The sequence below is a fragment of the Triturus cristatus genome, chromosome 2_1, assembly GCF_964204655.1.
Source record: "Triturus cristatus chromosome 2_1, aTriCri1.1, whole genome shotgun sequence".
In the NCBI taxonomy this organism is placed as follows: domain Eukaryota; kingdom Metazoa; phylum Chordata; class Amphibia; order Caudata; family Salamandridae; genus Triturus; species Triturus cristatus.
In genome coordinates, this window is record NC_140581.1 from 874453254 (window position 1) to 874480325 (window position 27072).

Genomic DNA, 27072 nt, shown 5'->3' on the forward strand with positions numbered 1-27072 from the left:
AAGTAAATTGTGGAGTGTCGGGTCATTAAAGAACGCAGCAACGAAAAATGTCGGTTTCCTGGTTTTAACTCTAGTAGATTTGGCAGTTACGATCACTGGTGCTGGAAGGGAGGAAATTGGACACTAAAGCAAGATGACAAAGACGAGAGTCTGGAAACGGACTGCATCACATCGTGGCACTCGACCTCGGAGTACATGTCCCGTTAACGCTGCCTTTGCGGCTGGTGGTGTTCACAAGCCTCCAGTGCTAGAGGCCCAGCGATGGCAGTCTGGCAGACGCTACACTTAACAAGCTGTCTCCGTGGACCAACGCAAGTCAGCAACGAGGTGTGTGCGCGCGCGCATTAGGTGTGTGTGTGCGCGCACGTGTGTCTGTGCGTCTGCGCGTCCACAGACCCCGATCGCTGCGCGTGCCCCGGTCTGTCTCCCTTGGGAGCAAACACGGCGACAATAAGTCTCGTTGGCGGCAGCGCTTCGCGCTGCAACGCCAGCGAGACCTAAAAAGCACACAGATCACAAAAGCATCAAATAAAGTAAAACACAGAGGGTAACCACTAATAATCTGTTTTTCTACAGAAAAAGGACAAAGGTGCTTGTGAGCTCTACACCTACGGTTACTGTGAACCAGTTAAGTAAATGCCTGGTGGTTTTTCAAACTTTGAATGAATAGGCCAGGTTTAATTCAAGTTACAACAGCCAAAGTGTGGATGTGCAGCACAAGTGAAATAATTGGAAAAGTTAGGTCAGCCCCATTTCATGCATTGGTGTGTAGATTTTTGGGATTTTTATTTACACACCGGCAAATACTTGGGGTATGAAAACATATCTTATAATTACTTTGCACTAAAACTGTACATACCTTAAAATTGGAATGAACGCGGTTATTATAGAAAATGCCAAGTGGTGTCAGTTCTGCTTTGGTTTCTGGGTGGAGGCCGTGGGAGTCGCCTGTAGACATCTTGTGGAACACATACCATATTCCTGCATCCTGCAATAAAAGAGCACCATGCATGTTAACCAATGACATCAATGGGAAGCGACTATATAATACAACAGTATGCAAACAATTAGACAGCTATGTTGAATCATATGATCCTTCAAAGATTGGTTTGATTACAGACCAGAGGGTGGGACGAGGTAGTGTCGAAGGTCACCAGATTGTTAAGAGACAGATGTAGGCAATGGACACTGGGACAGAGGGATACCATGGCTGCTGTGCATTGTGCCTCAAGTGACCACCCAAACCATTAACAATTGGAGGGTGATGTGAATACTGTGTGAACTTGAGGATATCTTAGCCGTAAGTCTGTGGTGTAAAATGTTTTTTAAAAACGTTAGAAAATACATTTTACATATCCTGAAACATGGCACAAAATCAGTTTTTGACTGTTCGGTCAGAACTGAACATCTTGTTTTTGCCTCTGCCATCTGCAGGCGCAGCTGTTAGTATTAGCTGTGAACCTGCTCAAGTGAACGCTTGATGGGATCAAAGCACAGTTAACTCTCCTGGTGGACCTGGTTTGTTCCATCACCATCCTTAAGACAGTGATGCTTATTTCTAGTCTTGGGCTATGAAGTGGGAATGATCTCCGGCTTATTTTTCCTAATTCTTGTGAATGTCGGGGTCATGCTGGTCTCAGAACATAGGAGCGTTTGTTGTTCGCAGGGAAGTATTTCATTTTCAGGTCTGGGTTTCACTATCACAGCTATTCTTTCAAAAAGGTCTACTGCTAGCAATATACATAGCGTGGATTTTAGGGCTGTCCCTTTCCACCAGTTGATTTCTTCGATTAGACTGTTTCAGGCAAAGGCTCAAGACTTTGTCATTCACATTTTGGCTCTACTCAGTATTCACATATAACCTAATGCTACTGACAGTTCCAATATATCCTTCGGCCTACAGTCAAATTCTGCACTGAACTGCATGAGGGATTACTTTACAATATTGCTTTCTCTATCATCTCGTGCTAGCTCCCACAAGTATGTCTCGCCCTACTGTGATAAAGCTGCATTGCTTAGCACAATAAACTCAGCTCTATTGGTTTTGCCAGTGTTTGTTTTGATGGCTTAAGGCCTGCCACCCAGGCTTTGTCCACTACTGCTAACAGTCTAAGTGATTCTTGCTGAGCCATGAAACAAATGATGTTTCCTAAGAATAGATGCCGGGAAGGTCTTTTGAGGTGCCTCGACTTGAATCCTTTCTGCAGAGTTCTATACTTTCTGCAAGTGGCTCAACAGTGTCTCCGGCCTGGTGGTCAAAATGAATAATATGAGAAGATATTGGTCAGCTTCTAGTAGGAAACATTTACTTATTTTTAAGTTGATGCCAGCTGCATTTTAAGATTTAAGGATACCAGATTGTTGGAGGGATCAAAACAGCAATATAAGGTTGCAGTATCTGTGTGAGCGGGTCCACGATTCCCTTTAGTGTTTAGAATGAAAAGTGAGTGTAATAATAAGGGGGGGGGGCTGCATCAATATGTTACAAGTTGCGATTAAGGACTCATGGGCTTGGAAAGTGGACTGCGGATTGAAGGCAATGCTGCAGGTCATCAGTGTACATGCGTCAGCCAATGCTAAGGTCTACCAGCATGTGGTGATACTCACATCATTGTGGCTGTGGTAAATTTGTCTCTGCTCCGAACCAGCGGGTGAGAAATGACCGCCAACAAATTTGTTCCCTTATTGGCATCTGTGCCATATTTTAGGTGCTCCAGGAGAGTATTTTATTCCTAATCTGTCAGCATTGCTAATATATTCAGTAGAAGCATTAAGACTGTCACACCACTAGTTAAGTTTGGATAAATGACTTTCATTTACGTCAGGAATGGTGGTGTTTGTACATATAGTGGGTATTAAGCATTATTGCAAGTATTATATACATATATATATATATATACACACACACACACACACACAAAAATAAATCACAGTTGACTAAATGCATCCCTGCAGCACAAAATATAAAAATTAGAATCCATTCATAAAGGCAAGAATGTGTTCAAAGGATGCAGTCTATAATAAACGCATTGAAGAGTCGGGTACCCTTTAATCGTATTCATATTTGACACATCCCCGCCCGTTACTAACCTGAACCAGTAGTCACTGTTATGACAGAAATGCAAGTGTTTTCTTCTAAACAAAGAAATCAGTACTTTCGCAGAGCGTGCTTCATTGCAGCTAGTTAGAAGTTAACAAGTTAAATAGTGGGGCTTCTTTCTTTATTCTAGGGGTTGCATCACTTGTACTTCTAAAAACTTGCATACACCATAGCAAAAATAGCTCAATTCTTAAGGCGAGTGACAGAGGTGACATTTTATGTAGCACTGCTGCTGAACACACAGTAACTTCTTTGCTATCTCCCGCATCTCAAACGGTCACACAAGGAAAAGTGTTGAATGGCAGTTGTAACCATCATTTCAATGCAGATCAGTCTGTAACTTTCAAAAGTTATCATTGAAGTAGGTCTTTTTCTTAGGCCCAGTTCTCAAATGAATTTATTTACACACCTAAGAGGAGAATGGGTGCAACGCTTTGTGCTGGTAGGGTATGAGAATCACATACGCACATGTGGTTCATGGGGCTCCCCCCTCCCGACCTCCCCCTAAACCTGACGGCATGTAACCAGACCTTAATCCCAAACATAAGGCAATCGAGTATGGTAAACCCTGAGCAGTCAGCAGTATAACTGAGGGGTATAGAAAGTTTATGCTTGTGGTATAAATTGACACAACTGGTTCAAGACTACTATATTGTGTTAATGTGTGCCACTCCACCACAGCCGCTTTTGTAATCAGCGCTGAAAAACCGAGCATAGTATGTTGGACGAAGTTTATTTGTATAACTTGCAGAAAATCAATAAAGATCAATTCTTAAAAAAAAGAAGAGAATGGGTGCCAAATACTTTCATTCACAAACCATAAAGTTACACTTGTTAAGGGATTTGCTCACCCATAATGATACACCAGTACAGTTTCATTTTACGTATGATTACATTTGCTTACGGGAGGATAGTGGGCATTCTAGCTTGTGGATGGCTGTCTAGGTAGAAAACGTGCTGTTGGCAGGCACACTCAGACAACATACACACTCAGTAATTCACTCCTGACAAGGCGAGGGTAGGTGAGCCTGCACACAATCTCTGGATTTCCAGACACTAACTGTTGGTGTCCCTTTTATTTCGCCGGAAATTGATGAGGTCATACTATTTAGGCCCTTAGGTTCCGTGACATCAGTGGGACATTGCCCACTGTATTACGATGTGGGAGGTAGCTTTTCCCCTCTCATTTTGTGTAGATAGCATTTGATACCCTGGTCCTTATGAATTGCCCATGATCTTACTCACAACAGAGGCAAGAAACATGTTGACCGAATGAGAGTAGGACGTAGGCATCTAGGCACTTAACCCCTAGCTTTACGCCACTCTATTGACTTTTACTCAGGCAATTTACCTACCAGAATAAATACAATTCAAGGAATAAATGACCTGTTTTAACTCACTTACAATACATCTACACTACTGGGCCCCTCACCCCCACTGCACCAAACGGCAGGGACAAAAGATCTCCGACAAAGAGTGCCATTTATGGGAGCCCGTCAGGCATTGCAGTGCCGGCCCGACGAGGAGCAAGCCCAGATGATGAAGCATGACACCTAGCTTGCTGGGTGTGGGAGGGCTCCAGTTCCAAAGAGGGGTCTCCCCCTCTCACTTTGAATAATAGGATTCACTTATTGAACCTACATATCGAACCTAGTACTCGCTGACCTTATATGTCTCCTCACCCTTAGTAACTGCATACCCATCTTTATACACAAGGGTAGGAGTAAGTCAGGATCCAAGAATAGCGGACAACGCAGCTAAAAATGTTGGGGTTGCCGTAAAGGTGTTTCTCCAACAAGGTGAATGTTTTTCATGGGGAGAAACAAAAAATGTGTTCTAAATAATTTGTAAATTTACCTTATGTTGTCCATTAAGTATGCTTTGTACTTATTGTATTATTATTTCATACTTCTTGTATCTAAATTTAAAATCCAACAAAAGTTTTTGAGATACAATGCAAATGAAAATTCATGTTATACATACTCGGGTTAAAGCAGGGTACACCAGTCACGTGCATGCATTGCACAACTGCTTACACATTTGAGTAAAGCTTAAAGCTGCAATAATCACAGTTACTCATAAAAGCTTTGGAAGTCTCTGTGAATGCCACAAAATCGGAAATGTACTCCTAATATAGAAGAAACCCTGAATTTCACATTTTTTTGTGGACTGAGGCCACTGTAACCAAGTCAGAAAGCCAACATGTTTACTTATTTACAATGTAAGGATGTATGGCCTTATCTAGAGGTTAGTGGTCAGGGTACTACCTTCTCAGGAGGACCATCATGTTTCCGCCGAGGGAATCTTACACCAGCGCTGCAGTAGATTTGGAGTCTTTGGTATAGTTATATCAGACTGCTCTCCCTAATTAGAGGGCATGGTCTGGTCTTCTTTTTTTCTGTTCATGGTCACCAGGTAAAGCATGGAGTTCCCAAGGAGACAAAAAAACAGAGAAACAATCCCCGCTCTGTGGTCAAGAGCAGATGGCATAGATACCAAACCACCCGCCTTGCCTTCCATCACTGTTTGAAAAAGCTAACATGCCTGTTTAAAAAACACACTTAAATAAACAAGTAAATAAATGTCAAGGTGCATAACTGTTTTAGCTAGGCAGCAAAATGTCCCTAGCTATTCCTTTTTGGTGGCTGGGCTATTTAAAGGACAGCCACTAGAGGACGAAACAGACGAGGGGTTTGTGGGTTGTCCAATCCAGACGTTTCCAAAAACTATGATTCAACACGGAGTCCATTCTAGGTGTGCACAATATATGTCTTTCTTTTAAGTGTAATATTTTCATAATGTCAAATATTAAATATCAGTCACTATTAGATAGGTTTTTCACACATATTATGATGCTTCATAGACCTAATCACAAACAAAATCCGAAAATGGAGCTTACTGAAAAAGTTGGCAAAACTTTCAAGATGTGCTGTTCAGTCAAAAAGAGAATCCCTCCTGTTATATATCTACTAATCTTATGAGTGAGCACGACCCACCTGACTTGCCTGGACCAACTCCACTCAGTCAAGCAGGCTGACTTTGTCCCATCCAATCATACCTTTTTGCCTACCACAAAACCTTCAGAATTTACAATACACCAGTCAAACTTGGCAACCACCCCTAACATAAATGGTCACATAACTCTGGACAGAGAAATGCGGATCTTTTAGACCTAGGGCAGTAGGAACATACAAACACACTGCCTAATTCACAAAGCCACTTTGAACGGTTTCGATTTAACTTTGCTATTCACAGACCTGATTTTCATGTGCAACTCCACGTTTATAATTGTGGAGTATTCATAAACCTTCTATTGGGCCATTTGCATCCAAGACACTATTCAGTAGTTGTTTCTACTGCCAAGGGCAATAGTAAATTCATGACCATGTTGGGAATAAGGAAAAACAGCTACTAAAATTGATAGGTTTGGGGTTGATATTTTGCCCTGTTTTTTTTTTAAGTTCATAAGTGCAATTGCACTACTGTGAAACATTTAAGCATGTGTAATTGTACACTATGAACATTTACATGTGCAAAAATGCTTTTGCCTGGCTATCAATAGGCATCCAGAATATAACCTCAAGAGTACTTCCGGAAATCCAGGGTTATCGGAATTTCCCAGGCATGTCCCTGGTCTCACTTGTTAGTTCAAGATAGATTGGTTTACTCCAAACATATGCAGACACCTACGAGAGTGCACTTCCGACTTTTCTGTAAATTGGACTCCTATGTTCTAACATCATAAATTTCAGAAACATAACATTTAGCAATACCACTGTATTCATGAAAGAAGTTCAAGTTATCCTTCAGTTACAAACAGCTATGCAAACAAACAGCTATGCAAACAAATCTTGGCAAAGCTAAATGGTCTGGCTTTTTGCACTTATGTATGCAAACAAAAGCAGAAACAGATATACACCTTTGTTCCTTTTCCCCTTCATAGCCACCTATCTATGTTCCCCCATTTTGTATTCCCCGTGCTTACAACACTGCATCACACCTCAAGCTTAAGGGATAAAAAATGCAGCACCACAAGCTAGGGAAATAAAAAAAAAGGGCCTGACACAGAATACATAGAAAGAGGAAGAATGCACAGAAATATGACACAAATAGTCTGGCAGTATTTGTGCATGCATGTGTTTGTACATGCCAGCATATTAAAGTTAGGATTGTTGATTTACAGATGCTTATGGTTAGTTTGTTTGCAGTATCCAGATTTTACCATTTCAGTAACCAGTTTAGCATAGGGAAGAAGAGTTAAGGTCAGGCTTTTTAAAGGATTGGAGAAGTCGACTAATCAATCCAATTTCAGAGGGTTAGATTATTACATTTGGTGATTCTTTCTGAAAATCAGATCCACGGTAGAGTCATCATTGTGGCTTGGAAACCTGAAATGCTGTAGTGAATTGTTGTTGGATGGGAAGGATTTGAGGAGGGATGTGTGGGTGCCTTTGTCTGTCTCAGTCAAGGTTCTAACCTCCAAGAACTTCTGATCACAAGAGGAGGTTGGGTGATCAGTGCTATTAACAAGGAAACCATCATTAAAGCTGTTTTTCTGTACAGGTGGACAGTATTATATTTTCAGCATCTATAGTTTAGGTGTTGCATTTGTAATCTCCTAGTAAAGGAATGGAATGACAAGATGCTTTTCAGTTAACTAGTTTGCACTGAAGAGAATGCAAGTACAGAAAAGCCAGTTTTATTCTGTTCTATCAAGGTTGCAGGTATCATATCCTGGGGTAAGATAGAAGGATGGAGGATGAGCAGAACCAGGTTTCCATTAATGCAACAGCATAAAGGTCACAGTCTTGGATGGGAGCAGGCACAGAAGTTGTTTAGACACCACAGACCTACAATTCTGGAAGGGAGCTCTTATGGGATGTGTACACGTTGGGGAATTGGCTTACAATGCGGTGACTCATCAGAGGTTGATTGGGAAGACTGATATCTGATTGTGTTTAAAACATAATAACCCCAGAGATGTGTGGTGGTATCTGTAATCATAAAGTACTCAGCTGCGATAGGGGAATGCTGCAAAGCATCGTGGTTGGTGTCAAATGGGCTGTTCAGAAGTAGGTGTGTTAAGTGAGGCGTAATCGGGTGGCTAGGAAAGCAGCATCTGGGACAAGAAGGCTTAAGGGAGAGATGTCATGTAAGTGATTCAGCATAAGTTTGTTTTCGATACGAGGCAGGTTATTTTGGGAAGTGGGAAAGAGAATACGGCCTGGTCAGCAGTAGGTGGCTTGCGTAAAGCATACATTGAGTAATCACACTTCTCATGTGAATCATATCCGTCTGTGGAGAGTCAACTTGTGTACTGTTGTGTTGTCATCGCTGGACCAGGTGAACAGCTATAAAAGGGAGTCCGTATTGAGGGGTAGTCGTTACCATGAAGGCTATGGGTTTGGTCCTACTCCTTCACAGTATTGCAGTCAGTGTGAACATAGGAGTGCATGTGCTTTAAGTTATAGCTCAGGCTACATGGAATTATGCGGTTCGCTTTTTTACCCCTAGGGGTGTGTGGGTGACAATTGGGTCCACTTAGTAGGCATGTTATCAGTGTTATCCATAGCCACACTAGTAGCCTTTAAGGCCTTCAGAATATCAAACAATTTGCAAATATAAGGGGAAGTGACTTGCTGCCGAGTAAGATGGTCACTTTCTGACGCGGCTCCTGGCCCTCACCATTTCTTTCCATCACCATCTGTATGATTATCCGGCAGCCAAGAAGTAAAAGCTGTCTATTCAAGACCTCCTCCTCGCAGCAATACAAATTTACTAATTATGGAGTCTCCAGACTGACTTCTGCTGACAGACGAGGTGAGGCCTATAAAGTGAGGTGCAGCTGCGGCCTTACGTGGCTGTGAGGAACTGGACGCGGCTGTGCTTGCAGACAGGCAACCCGCTGAGAAGCGAGCAGTTCCTGGCAAGCGGGTGGCTGAAAGATTGCAGCGACAAAATACATGGTCCCCGCACTACCTTGTATGTGGCCAGAAGGAGGAGGTAGCTGTGAGAGAGTTGGCAGGGTGAGCGCAGCTTGCCCCTGATTGCTTCGGGCATGCTAGAACCATCTAAAAATACTCCAGGACAAGTGCTGAGTGATGGACAGCCCGGTGGTGGACTGTTCTGCCCTGGCGACGGTCCCATCCCATGGTCGCTTTTAATTACATGTGGAGCCCCATTCTGAAAGGCATTGCTGCACTGTTACCAGAAGGGCCTAGTGCGGTTTGTGGGAGACGCAGCCTCAGATACAGTGATCCCCCGCCGGACACGTCTTCATCATGGGGCAAATGACGGCGCTGCACAACTGGGTGCGACTGGTGGCAGTGAGGGCCCATGACAGAGTGTGCCTGGCTGGATCATGAACGCAGACATGCTGACTAGCGCTGGCCCCGACAGATAGACACAGGCACTGACATCAGAACCACCAGCAACCTTACCGGGCCCTTAGTAGAAGACTGCAGATTGCCAATTGCCACAGAGGGGGGAGACAGGGATTGACGCCGGCACCACCTTCGGTGTCGGTGGCCCCGGTGGCAGAAGATTTTTGCTGGGGGACCCTCCTTGTCAAAATTGGAGCTCTGCCACTGAGAACCTTCGTGACAGATTTGGCAGGATGACTGGAGGGAGAGGAGCCCACGGTGGCCACCAGACCTAACTCAACAAGATTACAATACCCGAAGTCTCTGCGATGGCGTCCATGCTCGACGATTCACGGCCTCCAGTCGTACAGGCCTCCTCTAATGAACCTTTTGCCCTTGTTGATATGACGCCGGCAATTCAGTGTGTCCAGAGCATCCTCGAAGTCAAAATAGACTCCGTCTTTGCAGAAGTTACATTAATGAGAGCTGACCATCACAATCTGGGGACTCGACTGAAAGAAACAGAGGACTCGATTATCACCCTCAAGACAAAAACGGCGACACTGAAGGGCCAGGCCAAGCACCTGAAAGCTACCTCTACTGTCTTAGAAGCCAGACTGGAAGATTTTGAAGGACGTTCAAGAAGGAACAATGTTGACATAATAGGGGTCCCTTAGAGATTGGAAGGGCCAGCCGTAGACCTTTCCATAGAAGACCTCATACTTGTGCAGTTACAGCGCCGTGGCCCCTCAAATTATTTCTCTGTAGAACAGGCCCATCATGTCCCGGATTGCCCGCCAAATCCAGGTGAACCTCCTCGCCCTATAATAGCTCGCATCTTCAACTAACGTGACCGTGATGTCATTTTGCAGGCTGCTCGTAGTGTACCACCAGTCCATTAGAAAATGCCACAATCTCCTTTTTCCCAGATTTCATGCTGTGAGTTCAAAGGCTATGCCACAGTTTCCTTGAGGGTAAACGGGCCCTAAGAGAACATGAGATCAAATACTCTGATATTTCCAGTGAAACTGTGAGTGGTGGTGGACGGCAAAACCTGGTACTTTACGTCTCCAGACGGGGTCTGGCAGTGGCTAGATGGCTGGGAAACCTGGACCCCAATCAAGATCTGGGAGACAACGTTATGAATACAGTACCCTGGAAAGAACACAGGAGGCGGGCGACCAGTGACAACGGCAGGATTCAACAGACCACGGGGTACTTCACTAGATACTTCCGACAGGGGTGAGGGGGGTCGGGGGCTGCCCGGGATCTGACACGGATGCCCTAAAACATCACTGCCATGGTGGAGCAGGTGCTTGCCTCCTGCTCTTCATCTAGCTGTTATCCATCTCTGGGAGACAACGTTATGAATACAGTACCCTGGAAAGAACACAGGAGTTGGGCGACCAGTGACAACGGCAGGATTCAACAGACCACGGGGTACTTCACTAGATACTTCCGACTGGAGTGAGGGGGTTGGGGGCTGCCCGGGATCTGACACGGATGCCCTAAAACATCACTGCCATGGTGGAGCAGGTGCTTGCCTCCTGCTCTTCATCTAGCTGTTATCCATCTTAGCAGCAAAGGGACTCTGAAAGATGGCGTATGATTTTGGTAACATCTTCTACATTCTTAAAGTGTGGAGGGGCAGTTGAGTGTCCACTGGATGACAACCACAGCCTCCTGAAGGTTGCACTATTTTGGGGCGACAACACTCTCCAGAGTTGGGGGGGGGGGGGCAGAGAGTTTCGAGTCCGTCATGCAGGGAGGCGGGGGGTTTGGGTCTCAGTTGAATATTTTACTATGTGTTTTTCCTCTGACAGTTCCTTTGTAGCACACTACCATAGACACGACAACGGTTTGATTGACAGATGCCCAGGTCCAGAACACCGGTCCACCACTCGGCTGAGGGAGATCCCATGATATCCACGCTTATGTACACCTATGAACACTGCAATCTTTTCAATATCTGGAACGCTGCCATTGGAGGCATTCACAGCCTCATGAGTGACTTCCCGACTCGGACCACTCCACTGTGCTTGACAACCATAGGTCCATGGTTGCTGAAGAGTTAGCTTTAAGCTTCAAACTTCTCTCCTGGAACGTGAAGGGCCTGGGGGTTAAGAGTAAAAGAGGAGTGGTACTGCAATACCTTAGCAGGCACACTCCTTATGTGAAGCTCCTTCAGGAGACACCTCCAGGACAACACCTATCGCGCTTTAGATAGGTAGGGGCTACAAAATGGCGGCCAACCAGGCTACACCAAGGGCTCTAGAGGGGTGGGAATCCTTCTGCGAAAATCACTGCCACTCACCATACAGAACGCCTGGGCCGACACATGGCAGATATGTGGCATTTTCGGGTCAGTGGGAGGGCAAAACTTTCAAAATTATTTCTGCATATGTTCCCCCACGACTACACGATGCTGCATTATCGGACCTCAGCACACTCCTCAGTCTTCCGGAGGGTGGGTTAGTGTTGGGTGGTGATTTCAATCTGGCTCTTTGTGACACTGAAGACTACTGGCCTTCCAGGCAGGCCAGGTCCTCTCGACACCCACTAGATGACTTCTTGATGGCTCTGGGCGACATACAGCGGCTTATTACGATGTCAGTTGGAAAGTTGACCGCCATTGTCGGTTTCGTTTCCAACCGGTTGATTATGAATCAGCCGGTCAGAATTGAAACCAGCCGGCTCAAGGAGCCCATCAGCCAGTCAGAGGCCAGCCCGTAATCCCAAAGGGTGGCCTTTCCGCCCTTAGGATTACGATACTCAGTCTCCAGCAGGCTTACAATGCCGGGCTTTCCAACATGGAAATCCTGTCGAAGAGAGAGTATGGGGGCCCCAAGCAGGGCCCCTTTCCTTGGCGGCCTCTGCTTAGTGGTCTAGGGAGCACCAATAGTGCCCCCCTGTTAGCCCTGCACCCCGTGGGATGCAAGGATGGACACCACCTCCCATTTCCCTATGGAAGTATGGACTACGGCCTATTTATAGCCAAAACACATGCTCCCATGGGGAAATGTCGGGATGTGACCGAACAGTGTTCGGTCGCATCCTAATCAGGCGGTTGGGATCACCGAACGGAGGTGGGTTGGTCCTGTTTCCGAGACGGTGTCTGGCAGACGCAAGTCTGCCCAATATCACAATAGGCCCCATGGTGTGTATGCAACCCCTCCACACAACACTTCACATTCCACTCGGGGACCCATTAAGCCTCTCACGCATCAATTACATCCTTACTGTGTCCCACCTACTTCCTCATTTTAGAGAGGTTCGCCATTTAGCCAGAGGTAATTCTGATCATTCCCAAGTGTGGGTGATTTATGGGCTCCCGAGTCGATGAGAGTATTGGCAATCTATCCTTAATCCCTGGTATCTGAAGGTACTCCGCATCCATGCGGGTCTTCGGGAAGCCACTGAGAAATATTCTGATGAAAATGTTGGCTCGGGCAACTCGACGCAGACTTTGTGGAAGGCATTTAAAGCAGTCATACGGGGTCAGGACCTCTCGTTGGTAACGAGACACAAAAATGAAAAAAGGGCCTGCTTTGATACGCTCGAACTGGAGATTCAGGAGTTTGAGTCCCAGCTTCCAAAGTCAGAACAGGGGGATTTGCAACCTAACTTGGCTCTTAAATAGAAGGAATATTGAGACACAGCTGAAGAGGTAGCCAAGGCCCACCACCGTGGAACCCAATACCGGCTAAATGAGGTAGGTGATCGGGCTGGGAAGCTCCTGGCCTGACAGGAGAGATCTGTTGAACCGATGGATACTTGAAATATTGAATAACATGGGGTGCTGGTGAGAGACAGACAGGGTGTGGAAAATGCCTTTGCGTTTTAGATGAGGAGTCTCTTGAATTGCTGTCGAACAGTCCTCTACCGAGTCTTTCAAAGATGGACAGGGCACTTCTTGAACAATATCTCAGGGAAGATAAGGTATTGCAGGCAATTTGGGATTTGAACTCCGGCAAGGCAAGGCAGTGGGCCCCAATGAGCTCTATAAGTTAACAGCCTCTAAAATCATTCCCTACCTCCTGCAAATGTTCAGGGAAAGCTATGAGGTGGGTATTTTGCCCAGAGACCAGAGATTGGCCAATATAGTGGTCATCCACAATGATGGTAAAACCACTGGATTACTGTGCCTCATTCCGGTCTATCTCGCTACTAAACGCAAAAGTTAAAATCCTGGCTAAATTACTGGCTTCCCAGCTGGTCCAGGTGATACAGTCATTGATCCACCTTGATCAATCTGGCATCACGCCGGGGAAGAACTACTCTCAACCTGCGGAGTCTGCATGGCACTCTCGGCCGTGCAAATAGGATTCGAGAGGCCCCATTTGTGCTCTCACTTGTGCGCAAATGGTTTTTGACACAGTTGAATGGCCCTACATGTTTGAGATCCTGACCAAGAGGGGTTTCGGCCCTTGTTTTATAGCCTGGACACAACTCCTCTATGCTTAGCCCTGGCCCAGGTAAACGGCTAACAGGGGAATGTCCACGGTGTTCCGGCTTTGGCGTGGCACACATCAGGGTTGCCAGATTTCCCCTTTCATCTTTGCCCTGGTCCTGAAGCCGAAGGCTACCTGGATCAGATGTGGTCCCCTGATTAGAGGACTGAGATGGACAGAGGATTGGGAGGCTAGACTCTCCCTTTATGCAGATGACATATTACTCTATGTTGCAGACCTAAATTTTACACTCAACAGAATAACGCATATGCTTACTTTGTTCCACCCTTACTTTGGGTACATCATTAATTGGAATAAGTCCCAGTTCCAGCTCCTTCACGGACAGAACTGTGGCTGCCCAGAGAATGAGAGGCTAGTATTGCCACAGAAGAATTTCAATACTTGGGGATCTATGTCCCCAGAGATCCAGGTGTTATCTACGCTTGGAACATAGCACCACCACTGGCGCATCTAAGGAAGGATGTCCAACACTGGAGGACGCTTCCTCTTTTACTGGTTGGGAAAGTTAAAAGCTGCACTATTTAAGGGGATGACTCTGGCCAGATTCCTGTATACCCTTCAAAATATGCCCTACCGAATCCAGGCATCGGCAATCGTGAGTGAAACTCGTACACTACTCTGGGACGGGGTACCCACGTGCATAGCTACTAAAGCTGAAGAGGAGCTGGTATGATGGCAGGATTGCCTTGCCCAATATACAGAAATAATATTGGGTAGAAGCAGCTCCTCACTAATAACCAGTAGGTTCATCTTCCCTAGGTGGAGCCTGCCTATCAGATGGATAGGACAGTCATGCAACCGGGAGGCCATCTCAGGGCCATCTATGGAGACTTACCCTCTGCCACACAACACTGAAGGCTTTGGGCTGGCAAAGTAGAATCAATCACGCAAGCCACACCCTTCTGGGATACGTCATAGCTGGGGGTCTGGGCTACACAGAACGGATTTGATAAATGGGAACCTTATTGGTCTTTCTAGGGTGGAAACATGTGGACAGATCCCGTTTGCAGGCCTACAGGTCGAGTATCAATTGGCCCCCACCGAAACCTTCCTCTACTTCCAAATACGCCACGCACAGCAGAAGGCGCTGTCAAAGGGGGAGGATCCCCCTGAGTCTTCACCATTCAAGAACAGGCTACTAGACGATCACATGCCCAAAAAGTGATCTCCCTTACTTACTGTAAACCGATTAATAACTCACCTGATATCCTGATTCGGCTGAGGGAGCACGGAGAGTGAGAGCTGGAGAACGATGAGTGGCCGGAGGCCCTGACGTTCTCCTGAGACATTGCAATGAGATCTAGGTTCCGTCTTGTACAATTAAAAGTCCTACACAGATGCTATTACACATGCACTACTGTGGTGAAGATGGACAGGGCAACAACTGCATTGCGTCTTAGAAACTGCAGCCTAAAGGGCACGTTTTTAGGTCGAGCCTAGAGCAGCGTGCATGCGCTGCTTGCAAGACTTTTAGTAAGGGGCTTCAGAAAGCTCACCACACGCTCGTGCGTGTGGTTTTGGTTTTTGCACAGGCTATTGGGCTTTGCGTGCGTCTTTCTAAGAAGACACCACGCAATTGGGCAAAGGCGGGTGCATGTCCCGCCTTTGCTCCGCCCACGGCCTATTGATTGCGGTTACCTGCACGGGCAACATCTGTTTTGAATTATCGTGTCCAGACACGGACGCGATAATTGAAAACAGATCGCTCACTGTGGTGCGCGCGCGCACCACTCGTGTGCTTGTTTAAGGTACTTATTTATTTTGGGAGGGTCAGTGAATGTGTGTGGGTGCGCGAGTATGTGTTTCTGTGTTAGAATGAGTCAGTAGTTGATTGGGTGTGCACGTCGCTACATAGCTGCACGAAGGGATGAGTGAATATGGTTTGCCATGGGTAAAAAGAAATGTTTACATACTCCGGTTGCATGATTGGCCAACAAGTCCCATTTAGCCATGCTCCCTTTAACTTACCCCGTCATCCCTGCACACACTCACATGAGTAGCATAAGCCTCTGTTCCTTAACCCACCAAATATACTTACAACCCGCAATCCACACCTTAACTTCCATACAACTGGCACAGCATGTAAATGGATGCTCACTATATTCCAATTGTTGCTGTTATGAAGGAGTACCGCTACAAGATGTAGGGCTGAGCCTACGCTTAATAACCGGGGGCATTGAGATCTACTGGGTATAATCCGCGTTGGCAAGCATTGCGCCATGTCAGCTTCTGGTCTCACCACTCCAGTGTGCTTCTACCAAAAGAAGTGCATGAACTTTCTAGGCCATTACTTGTCTTCAACCATGCATAACTAAGGTCACATCAACACTTCCTTGGCTGCATCAAAAGACGTCTTATTTCTCCAGCCTGCCTGAATATCAACTCTTCGCAGCCTGAACTACATTAACAGCGAGGGTACATTTGTTGAGGGCTTAATATCCAGTAGTTCCATTATGTATTTCCCAAAGCAGGCATGGGCACCGATCCCTGCCCTCGGTAAACGGGGCACCTGCCACGAGGATTTAATTCTATTCTGGGGTGCTCTTTTCCTCTAGTGCCAGTCTATACACCCTGGTTCCATGCTCCCTCTTCGCCCTATCCAAGTCGTCAGTTGCTGCTACCCTGCGCACTTTACGGCAGCTGAATTCCCATTTATTTTCCCCTCTCACTGCCTTTATTGTACCAGGAAATGCTTGCTTCCTTCGGCGACGATTAACAGATTTACAGGCGGTCTGATGCATCTTCCCTATTTTAGCACGCACATGGTACAGGATACTTAGAGAGCTAATCTTATTGTAGTAGATGCCGCTCCATATGCATTACAGGAAAATGCCAATTTAGACCTAAAGGTCAGCGCTAAGCAGATAGCGCAGACACTTGTAAAGCATAGTCAATTTTTTTTAAACTATCACTCGTTTAGATTGCTCTGGTTTTTAATCATATGTAGGGATAGAAGGTTATTTCTCATGCACACATCTTAAGTCCAGTTTTTAGCCTGCCCCGCACTCTTTAACGACTTTCTATTGGTTTGTGGCTAGTATTTTTTCCTCGTTGTTTTATATAGCGCGAACTTGACCCGAAGGTTTCAGGTATCAGAGCGCTGTACATGAGCACCAGTTGCGTTGCACAAGGCCACATTCATTTTTTTGTTAGGCACGGAAAGATTAAGTGATTTGCCCAAAATCACAGGATGAGAAGCATCCCTGCCGAGACTCGAACCCGGTTCCCCAGCGTACAGATCGGCCGCTCTAGCCATAAGGCTACATCCTCTCCCCAAATATAAAAAAAAATGTTAATTTGAGAGGGGGTGTGGGGGCGAGGCTCCTTGATCACCACCTCACTTCAGAGCAGGTTGCTATATTTCATCTAAATAAAGTTTGGATTGGTATTCGTCTCACACAGCTACAACATTTCTGTTAGACTACTACACACTTCTAAGATACTCTTCAAGAAGAAATAGCACGCCTTATATAGTGCCAAAACCACAAATGGTTGGTGCGAGGGGAAAAACAGTAAAAATAAAAGCATCTCTGAACATATTTTATTAAGTCCAACAGTGAGAAATTCTACATTATCAATGGGTGTGGAGTTGTAAGCTGCAATCCAAGAAGAATTAAACCGCTTTACTAATTGTTTTTAGAACAATATTGGGCCAAGACGTAATGGCAGTCAAATGTTGCAAACGCCCACTCATTTGAGTTCTGTATATTTCCCAATGAGGGTGGTATCCGGATTGTCTAGATTTAAGGGAAACCAGGAGACATTCGTAGCTTTCAGAGATTCCATTTAAATTCTTGAAAAGAGAGGGAGGGGGATTTATAGATCATTAAAATGTTAACCCACTTGGACAGGGCTATCTATCCCTCCCTACAGCATTCTATATTCTCTATCCGCACCTCAACATATGAGCCGGGAGGGTGAGGTTCCATTCCAAAAGTAACAAGCATTGGCATAGCCAATAGGTCTCGCCTTTGGGACCGTATAAGTGTTTAGCCATGCAATACCTGATGTTGTTGCACCAAGGATATTGTGCTGGATAACTAAACACTTATAAGGTACCAAAGGCGAGACATATTGGCTATGTCAATGCTTGTTACACATGCTATGGCGCTGCCCAGTAATCCAACGCTATAGGGAGTCAGTCGCTGCATGCCTTAACAATGTGAGTGGGGGGCAACATGGAAATCTCCAAGAAGTGGTCTGTCCGGCAGCTGATCTTACCCGTACGGATCAGATCGTTATGACATTGGGTCTGATGGTGGCCAAGCGCATATGTGTAGGGCGTGGAAGCTGACACTATGGTGTCTTTGTCTCAGTGTTTGTGGTATTTGAAGGTAGCAGGCACAGGCCAAGGAACAAAGGATTTATGAGACATTATTATGTGCATTTGCGACTCTGATGTGAAATTAAGTACCAATTTGATTTACGTTTGGTGGCCACATGGATAACTTGTAGGCCATTCTTTTAGAGAAACAGGTTCAGTATAGGACAGCCAGTGTATGCAGCCACTGAGTATCACTCAATACAGAGGGGAAATGTGGTAGTGAAATGTCACGTTAGATGTAAATTGTGTGCACCAGAATGGTCTTAGACTTAGTTGACTGCACATTGGAGTTTAAACTCACCCTTGGTATAACATCAGCATGAGCGTGGACAACATTTAGGAGCACAAATCCCATTTTTGTAAAAAATCATATATTCGGGTAAAATGTACTTGTAGGTGCAACATCATCACTGGTACACAGTAATCAGGATATTGGTATCACAATAAGGAGTTAAAGCCCACACTTCAGTACAAAGGCATGCTGCAGCAACATCATTAGAACGAGGAAACGCTTTTACAAACCTAAACTAGATTTAGAAAGAAACACACATTAAGGGCAAATTTAGCAGAACTGTGGAGACATTTTTATGTGCAAAAATACTTTAACAGAAAAGCCGGATATACGTGGGAAAATGCAGCTAAGAAAACAAGCATTGTCAATGCCAATCGGTCTCGCCATATTGATTAGGTTAGTGGTTTAGTGACACTGAATGTAAGGCACAGTGCTGAGCTTATGGGTCAAGGGCACAGGCTCGCCTAATAAGTTAAATGGTGTTTAAAGGACCGCTTGTAAGTTGAAAAATGCCTAATAAACTGCGGCCTCAATTCTTCCATAAACGTGAAATTGGTGTGGTCTGAAATTATTGGGATCCGGGTAGGGCGACTAGGTGGGGGGTGCCTCTGCTATGCCCCTTGGTTCGGTCGCCCCCTCCCCAACGGGGGGGGTATTGTGGCTGGACTGGGGGCCTTAGTGGAGGCAACCCCCAATGAGCAGAACCTTGACAGGACTGGGTGGGGACAAGGAAATGGAGGAAGGGAAGGAGCTGGACCAGCAGATCACAGCGCTGGGTCAGCTCAGTCATAAACTCAATCTTAGGAATTCGGCAGACAAGTGGGGGGTATTTAACCGCAGGTGCCTGGCACAGGGCCCTCTTTCTCCTGGGAATTTCTACAAGAGAAGAGGTGCTGCTGCTACAGAGTGTGAGGTGAGGGGGAGGGGCTCGGGGGGGTTCGGGGAGCAGTGTGCCTTGAGAGGGATGAGGTGCCGTTGCCCAGGGGAGAGGGTGGGGGAGATGTGTGGGGCATCCGGAGGGATGTGCTGATGGGGCCGGTGGTACTGGGGGCACAACACACAGGGAGGGGGGGCAGCGCAGATCACAGTGCCAGCCGGGGGGGGGCTTGTCGCCTCGCATAGGCACAAGGGATGGTTGTCAGCCCTCTGCCCTCGAGGTGGTTGCTGGTTTGGCTCCAACCCACATGCTTAGGGAGAGGATTCCGGGAGCTGCTGGTGTCCTAGTGTAGCAGTTAGGGGCCCAGTCTTCATGCCCTCTGGCTTTCATCCTTCTGGGGCCAGTAAGATCGGTTGCAGTTCCTTGTCAACCGCGCTGCCTACGGGCGCTCGGGAGGCATGGACGGGGGGTCAAGCACTGTCTGGGGAGGGATGAAGGGGTGTTATTGCGGTGAGGGCAGAGGGCTGTCTGTGTGCGTGGCGCAGAGCATAGGGTCACCTTCCAAAGTAGCAGGGCATGGAACGTGGCCGGGGGCAGCTGGGACAGTTGGTCAGAGAGTAGATGCAGTTACGCTGAGCTGAGGGTGTGAGGTGAGGGGGGGTTGGTGGAACTCTGTGTGGGTGCCGTTGGACAGGAGAGGGGTGGGTGAGATGCGTGCTGCAGTCTGGGCCAGCAGGTGGTTTGCGGCTGGGCCGTCAGTATTGATGGGCATGCAGGGATGTGGTGCGGATGTTTTGGAGGTGAGGAGTGGTGTACAATTACAGTGGATGGTGGGGTGTGGCTACACACAATGTTTGGCCTGGGTGCCACCTTGCGGGCCCAGCAGCAGCGCGCATGGTGGACTGCATTGCCCCCAGCTCAAGGTTTGTATGGCAGCGGGAGTGGAGCAATGTGCGGGAGAGTAGGTTGATGGTGAGTGATGATGGTGGGGCTGGGGTGTTGCTTATGTGGCTGGCTTGGTGGTGGTTGGAAGGTTGCAATTCATGGGTGTAATGCTGGGCTCGGAGGGCAGACAGGATTGCAGGAGATCTGTGTGGGGAAGAGCGCATCCTGGGGTTGGAGGACGGGAGTTGTGATGCTTGCCGCGGGCTTGGAGCTTGGTTGGGCATGCAAGGGGATCGGTCTGGGCATGGTGGCGTTGGTTCCAGAGGGTAGGGGCCGCCAGGTTGCTGTGGAGTGTGGTGGGTTTGGGGTTGGCGAGGGGATGGGCTTGAGGCCAGGGAGTTGCGAGTTGGTCAATGGGGCCCGCTAGGCAACGCAATGGCGGGGACCAAGGGGGTAGCGAGGTGGCCCTATGCGCGGAGCGGGCGACTTTGGAGTGGCTCAACATTTTGTGATCCTGCGCAGATGATTTGGTCTTCTTGGAGTGCCACAGACTGGGTGTTTGGCCTGGGGTGACGCGCGGAGGATCGGGAAAAGGGATTCGATGCAGAGTCCGGTTGAGGGGTGGACAGGGGTGTGTGAGTGGGAGCAGCGAGGGGAGGGAGCCTGCGGCGGGAGCATCGGCTTGGCAATTGTGTATTGTTTTTTTTTTTTTTTTTTTTTTTTTTTGAAACCGTTTATTACAGTTTATAAAAGTTACAGGTATGGGCCTACAACCACACGGCCGGCCGCTAGAGCATCAGAATCATATTACATACATACAGCAAAAAGTCTCTCAGCGGTGCACAGTAGAAAAACAGGGGTAATCAATGGTGTAGGCCACATAGCTCCATGCCCACAATACGGTTCCGTTTTCTTAAAACCAAACAACATCAACAAACCACAACCGCAAGGCAACCCGCGATCCAAAGTGACAACACGTGCTCCATAAGTGGGGGATCCAAACAGCAGCAAAACTCTGAAGAGGGGGACGGGAGTAGATCAGGGACTGGGGGACCGCGCGCCCGCGGCCGAGGGAGGGGGGCCATCTAGGGAGACGGAGCAGGCGAGGCAGCCGGTAGCAGTGGCGGCTCACAAATACCCCCACGGTAGGCGTTCCAGGGGCCCCAGAGTTTCATCCACGCCCCAGGCTTACCCCTCGCCACATACACCACCTTTTCACGAAACATACACCAATCCATATGCTCTTTCCAGGCCGACACCGCAGGGGGCCTCTGGGATCCCCACAGTTGAGCAATGTCACGCTTGGCTATCATGTATCCCAGAGTCACCCACCGCGTCTGCGGGACCGAATAGTCATTCGGTTCCCATACATTCAGCAAGCATCTCCTCGCTTCAGGCAGCAGCGCGACACGCGTAACCACACGCAGGACCTCATGCACACCACGCCAGAATCGCTCCACCTTCGGGCACTCCCACAGTATATGCATGAACGTCGCCAACGCACCACAGCCACGCTTACACATTCCGTCACCAGCAAAACCCATACGCAGAAGCCTTGGCCCCGTCACGTAAACCCGGTGAAGGATCTTGAGCTGGACGAAGCGAAGGCGAGCCGGGATGGCCACCTCTTTCGGAGAGGCCACCGCAGAAATCCAATCCTCGTCGTCCAGCTCCAGCCCGTCGGCAACCCAAGCCGCGCGGAGACTAGTCAGCAGGCACGATCTATCGTTGATCAATTTTTTGTATATGAGGGAGATCGTGCTGTCCGGGACATGGCCATCTAGCACTCTGTCCTCTAGGGGGGAAGACTCCGGAATGGATGCGACATCCGGGAAGACGGAGCCCAGCGCATGGCGCACCTGTAGGTACCGAAAGTACTCACTGCCCTGCAGCTGAAACTCCGCCTGCAGCGTCTCAAAAGTTTTGAATCCCCCCCTCGTCCAGAGATCTCCCACCGTGCTGATTCCGATCGTGTCCCACTTCTCGAAGCCCTTCGACATCCACAGGGAGCCCAACCTCTCAGATGCATACAGCGGAGACGCTCGGGTCAAACGGTCCTTCCACCCCATAGCTGCATTAGCCGCGTGCCAGACACGCACCATGACACGCGTCGGTCCCGTCAAACGGGAGTCGGGCGCGCCAGAGTAGAGCGCTCGATTATAATCGCCACCGGGCAGAAGCATCCTGTCCATCTCAAAGGCCGGGTTCAAGGCGGGCCTGTAAAGGCCATGATTAATTGCAGCTAGTTGGGAGGCCCAGTAATACCGTTTGATGTCCGGGAGGGCGACCCCTCCATCGTACCACGGGAGCGTCAATTTAGCCAGAGCAATACGCGGCCTCCCGTCCCAGAACAGGCGCCGCTGGAGGCCCTCCACCTCGCGAAAGTAGCGTGCCGGGACCAAGTCCATGGTATTCTGGAGGGCGTAGAGGAAGCGCGGCAGGGACATCATTTTAAATAAGGCCGCTCGGCCGAGTGGCGAGAGCGGCAAACGCCGCCAGCGCACCACGTCCTCCCTCAAACGCTGGAGGGGGGGCAGCAAGTTCCGCTCATAGCGGGCCTCCGGGTCAAGAGTGATATATATACCCAGGTACCGGAAACCCCGGGAGGCAATCTGGATCGGACAGTCCCGTGGCAAGACCGGAGCCTCCCCAGAAAGCACATAGACACAGGATTTCGCCCAGTTGATGACCAGGCCTGAGTTGCGACCGAAGGAGCGCAAAACATCAACCAGGACGATCAGTGATTTGCGCGGGGAGGCGAGATACAAAAGGATATCGTCAGCATAGAGGGACACGCGGTCCTCATGCTCGGGGGTCCAGCGGAGACCACGGATAGAAGGGTGCCACCGCAGCCACTCCGCCAGGGGCTCCATGGCCAGGGCGAACAGGAGAGGCGACAGGGGACAACCCTGTCGCGTGCCCCGCCCCAGCGCGAACGGGGCCGATACTCGCCCATTCACCACCACCTGCGCCAACGGGCCCGAATATAGCAATTTGACCCAGCTGACGAAACCCGGGCCGAACCCAAACTTCGCCAGCATCGCCCAGATATATGGCCATTCGAGCGTATCAAACGCCATGGTGGCGTCCAAGGACGCCAAGATGGCCGGCTCCCGCACGAATGGAACACGCGCGAGCACCCCATGTAAGCGCCGCAAATTAAGCGCCGTGTTGCGGTGTGGTATAAAGCCCGATTGGTCTTGGTGGACCAAATCGCCCACCACGGCAACCAACCGGTTGGCCAACACCTTGGCGAGGATTTTGGGCTCCGCGTTCAAAAGCGAAATCGGCCTATAGGATGTGACCCGTTCACGGGGCTTCCCCTCCTTATGGATCACCACAATTGTAGCCAGACGCTGGTCCGGCGGGAGGGAGCCCTGCGAGTGGGCCGCAAGGAACATCGCGCGCAGGTGGGGCGCCAACACATCCGGGCGTAGCTTGTATAGCTCAATGGGAATACCATTGGGGCCCATGGCCTTGCCGGATGCAACCGAGCGAATAGCCGAGGCAATTTCGTCCGAGGTGGGCGGGGCATCCAGCGAATCCCTGTCCTCCACCGTAAGGGAGGGCAGTGCGATGTCCCGAAGCAAGGCATGGGAATCTTCCTCCGAGCAGGGAGAAACCGGGGAGTAAACTTCGCGGAAATAGTCCGCGAAGCAGGAGACAATGGCTTCCGGCTCGGTGACACACACTCCATCCACGCTCTCAATCAAAGGCACCACGCGGCTCGCTCTCTCCCTCTTATCCAACCACGCAATCAGTTTGCCAGCCTTGTCACCCACATCATACAATCGCCCCTGCTGCTCTCTACTGAGGCCCCTGGCCGCCTCCGTGACGAGGGCCCGATAGGCCGCCTGCTTTAAATGCAACACATGCAACTTGGCATCTGTTACCCCGCTCCCCAGGTCACCCTCCAGTTCTGCAATTTCGGCCTCAACCCGGGTCACCTCCTCCCGCTCGCGCCGCCGGGCATTGGAAATAACGGAGAGGGCCTCCCCTCTAAGAACCACCTTGAAAGCCTCCCACAGGGAGATGGCAGACGAAACCGACCCCACATTCTCATCAAAATAGCGCTGCAAGGATTTAATCAAGTCGGCACGAATGGTGGGGTCGCGCAAATACCATGCATTAATCGGGGCCACCCTGCCATCCCCCCTCGGGAAGACATCGAAATGCAACAACAATGGGGAGTGGTCTGAGATACCCCGTGCCAAATGGCGCACCTCCCCCACCCTCCCTGCATGGGCCGCCGGGACAAGGATGTAATCAAGCCGCGAGAGGCTACCATGGGCCCCCGAGTGGAAGGTGTACTGTAGCAATCCAGGATGCTTTAAGCGCCAGCAGTCCACCAGGCCCAGCGTGTCTAAAAGGCCGGGCAGCCATGCCTGTGCCCGGGGGAGGTCCCTAGGGGGATGGCGATCCATAGACCCGGAGGCAACCGCATTAAAGTCCCCTCCAACCACCAACAGGCCACTCGGAAGGTCCAGAAGGAGGCGCCCCAGGTCTGCAAATGTAGTGGCTTGTAACCCAGGCGGGACGTACACTGATATAAAGATAAACACTCTACCCTCCATTCGTCCCACCAGAACAGTGTAGCGTCCCCTCTCATCATGACGCACTTCGTCAATCTCCAACGGGAGCGAGTTCTTGACCATAATACCCACCCCCCGCGAGCCCGAAGTGAAGCCAGAGTGGGCCGCCAAACGATATCCCCGCCGATTCATTGCATGAAAGGTGTTACCTATAAGGTGCGTCTCCTGCAGGAAGACAACATCTGGTGAAATACGTTTTAAATACTGCAGGACCACACCACGCTTAATCCTATCCCCCAGGCCGTTAACATTCCATGACAACACAGTCAAATCCCTACCCCCCATCATACGTCGAAACAATTGGTCGTCCCCCACCGAGCATCTTAAAAACGACAAAACAGTTGCGGGTTTGCCTTGCGGTGCCAACAAACAACACCCCCCCCCCCACCCCCCGGTCCCAACAAAACTCCCCCCTCCCTGCACCCCTGCATGAGCCCAGACAGCCCCCCCAAAGTGCAGTGTGCCTGTCGCCCCATAGCTAAATACTAACTAGTCCCCCAGAGGAGGATGGAAGCTCCCAGCAGACCCCACCCGACCTCCATGGGAGGGGAACATACGAAAGCAAAATATGGTAAAGGAACAACATCCAGAGCAAGGCCTATACAGTCACCCCTCAATTCTGATCCGGCGGGCCCTCCTCGCCAGCCGCACCCCCCCCGCCCCGATCCCCAGGCAAAGTGTCTAACCAGTCCCCAGCCGCCTCGGGCCGGTCGAAGAAGTGCGTACGGCCATCCACCTCCACCCTCAGCTTAGCCGGAAAGAGCATTGAGTACTTGAGGTTTAGGTCCCTTAGGCGACGTTTAACACCAAGAAAACTCTGTCGCTGCTTCTGGACCGCCGGAGTAAAGTCTGGGTAGAAGTGTACGTCCATGTTGTCCAGCCTGACCGGTCCCTGTTGCCTGGAGGTCTGGAGGATGGCATCTCTGTCCCGAAAATTAAAAATCCGGGCAATAAGAGGCCGCGGCGGGGCACCGGTCTTAGGGCGGCCCCCGGGGACCCGGTGGGCACGCTCCACCGCAAAAAGCTTACTCAGCCCCCGGGGCTGGAGATGGGTCAGGATCAATTCTTCCACGAAGAGATCCGCCGCCTCCGCCTCTCGGCCCTCCGGCACACCAATAATACGGACATTATTCCTCCGGGCCCGACCCTCGGAATCCTCTAGTCGCCGGTCCATCAGGGCGCTCACCTGGCCAAGCCGGCGCACCTCCCTCTGGAGGGCCACCACGTCCGTCGTGAGGCTCGTTGTGGTGTGGGCCAGGGAGTCGACTCGGTCGTTTGTTTTTGACAAGTCTGCCCTCACAAGGCCCACATCCACCAGGACCGAGTCAATTTTTTGCGCCAAGGTATCGAAACGCTGGTCCACTGAGGCCTTCATCTCCGCGATGGCACCCATGACGTCCCGGAGGGTCAGATCTGCCGGATGGGCAGGTGCCTCCGTCGGGCCCACCGGGGATGTCCGCGATGTCTCCGGAGAACCCTTCTGGAGCGTGTAGCGATCCATACTATTGGCCTGGTGCGCCGTGCCACGGCGAGTTGTCTTCATCTTCGCCCGGTCGCCATCTTGTTTGGTGGACATGCTGGCTCTTCCACCGTCGTGCCAAGATCTCCAAACGGGCCACCACACCAAATCACGGGTGTCAGGGGGGGGCGGGGGGCGACCACCGGGCCGCGGGCAACCCACCGCCGGCAGGTCAGCCGGGCACCTGGACAAGGCCACACCACCGCACCCCGCTCCGCAGCCCGACCCCGCTTGAAGCAAGGAGGGCGCAAAAGCGAAAGTGAAAGTGCGGGGTACGCGAGCCGCCCAGCCCCGCCCTCCGCTGTTATTCACTTTGTCCCCGGATCGCCCCACTACTCCAATCCGGGGGGCCGGCGAGGAGAAGGCCGCAACCGTCGATCGATGCTCCCACCGGTGTTCGGGGTCCGATTCGAGCCCAAAAAACGGGCGGCGCCTCAGCTCGGGTTCCCCGACACAGTCCCCTCAACAAGGACAGGATATCGCCAGGATTAATTCAGGAGGTCGCGGAGGTCCTCGGGAGCCTCGCACCTACGCGGCCATCTTGGTTGCGCGCTAGGCTCCTCCCTCGCAATTGTGTATTGTTGGTTGGACGCAGGAGTGAAGGGTTTTTGGTGGGACAATAGCAGTGGATGGGGGAGCAAGTGGGTCC

The 27072-nt window shown here is 49.6% G+C and overlaps 1 protein-coding gene across 1 annotated transcript in view; it reads right to left on the bottom strand.

Annotated features, from left to right (window-relative positions):
* CEMIP2 (cell migration inducing hyaluronidase 2) overlaps positions 1 to 27072 on the bottom strand; it is a 380005-nt gene that overhangs the window by 136352 nt on the left and 216581 nt on the right. Inside the window, exon 11 of the mRNA XM_085633019.1 lies at positions 860 to 988. Within this exon, the coding sequence (XP_085489145.1) occupies positions 860 to 988 (129 nt within the window). The remainder of the gene's footprint in view (positions 1 to 859; positions 989 to 27072) is intronic.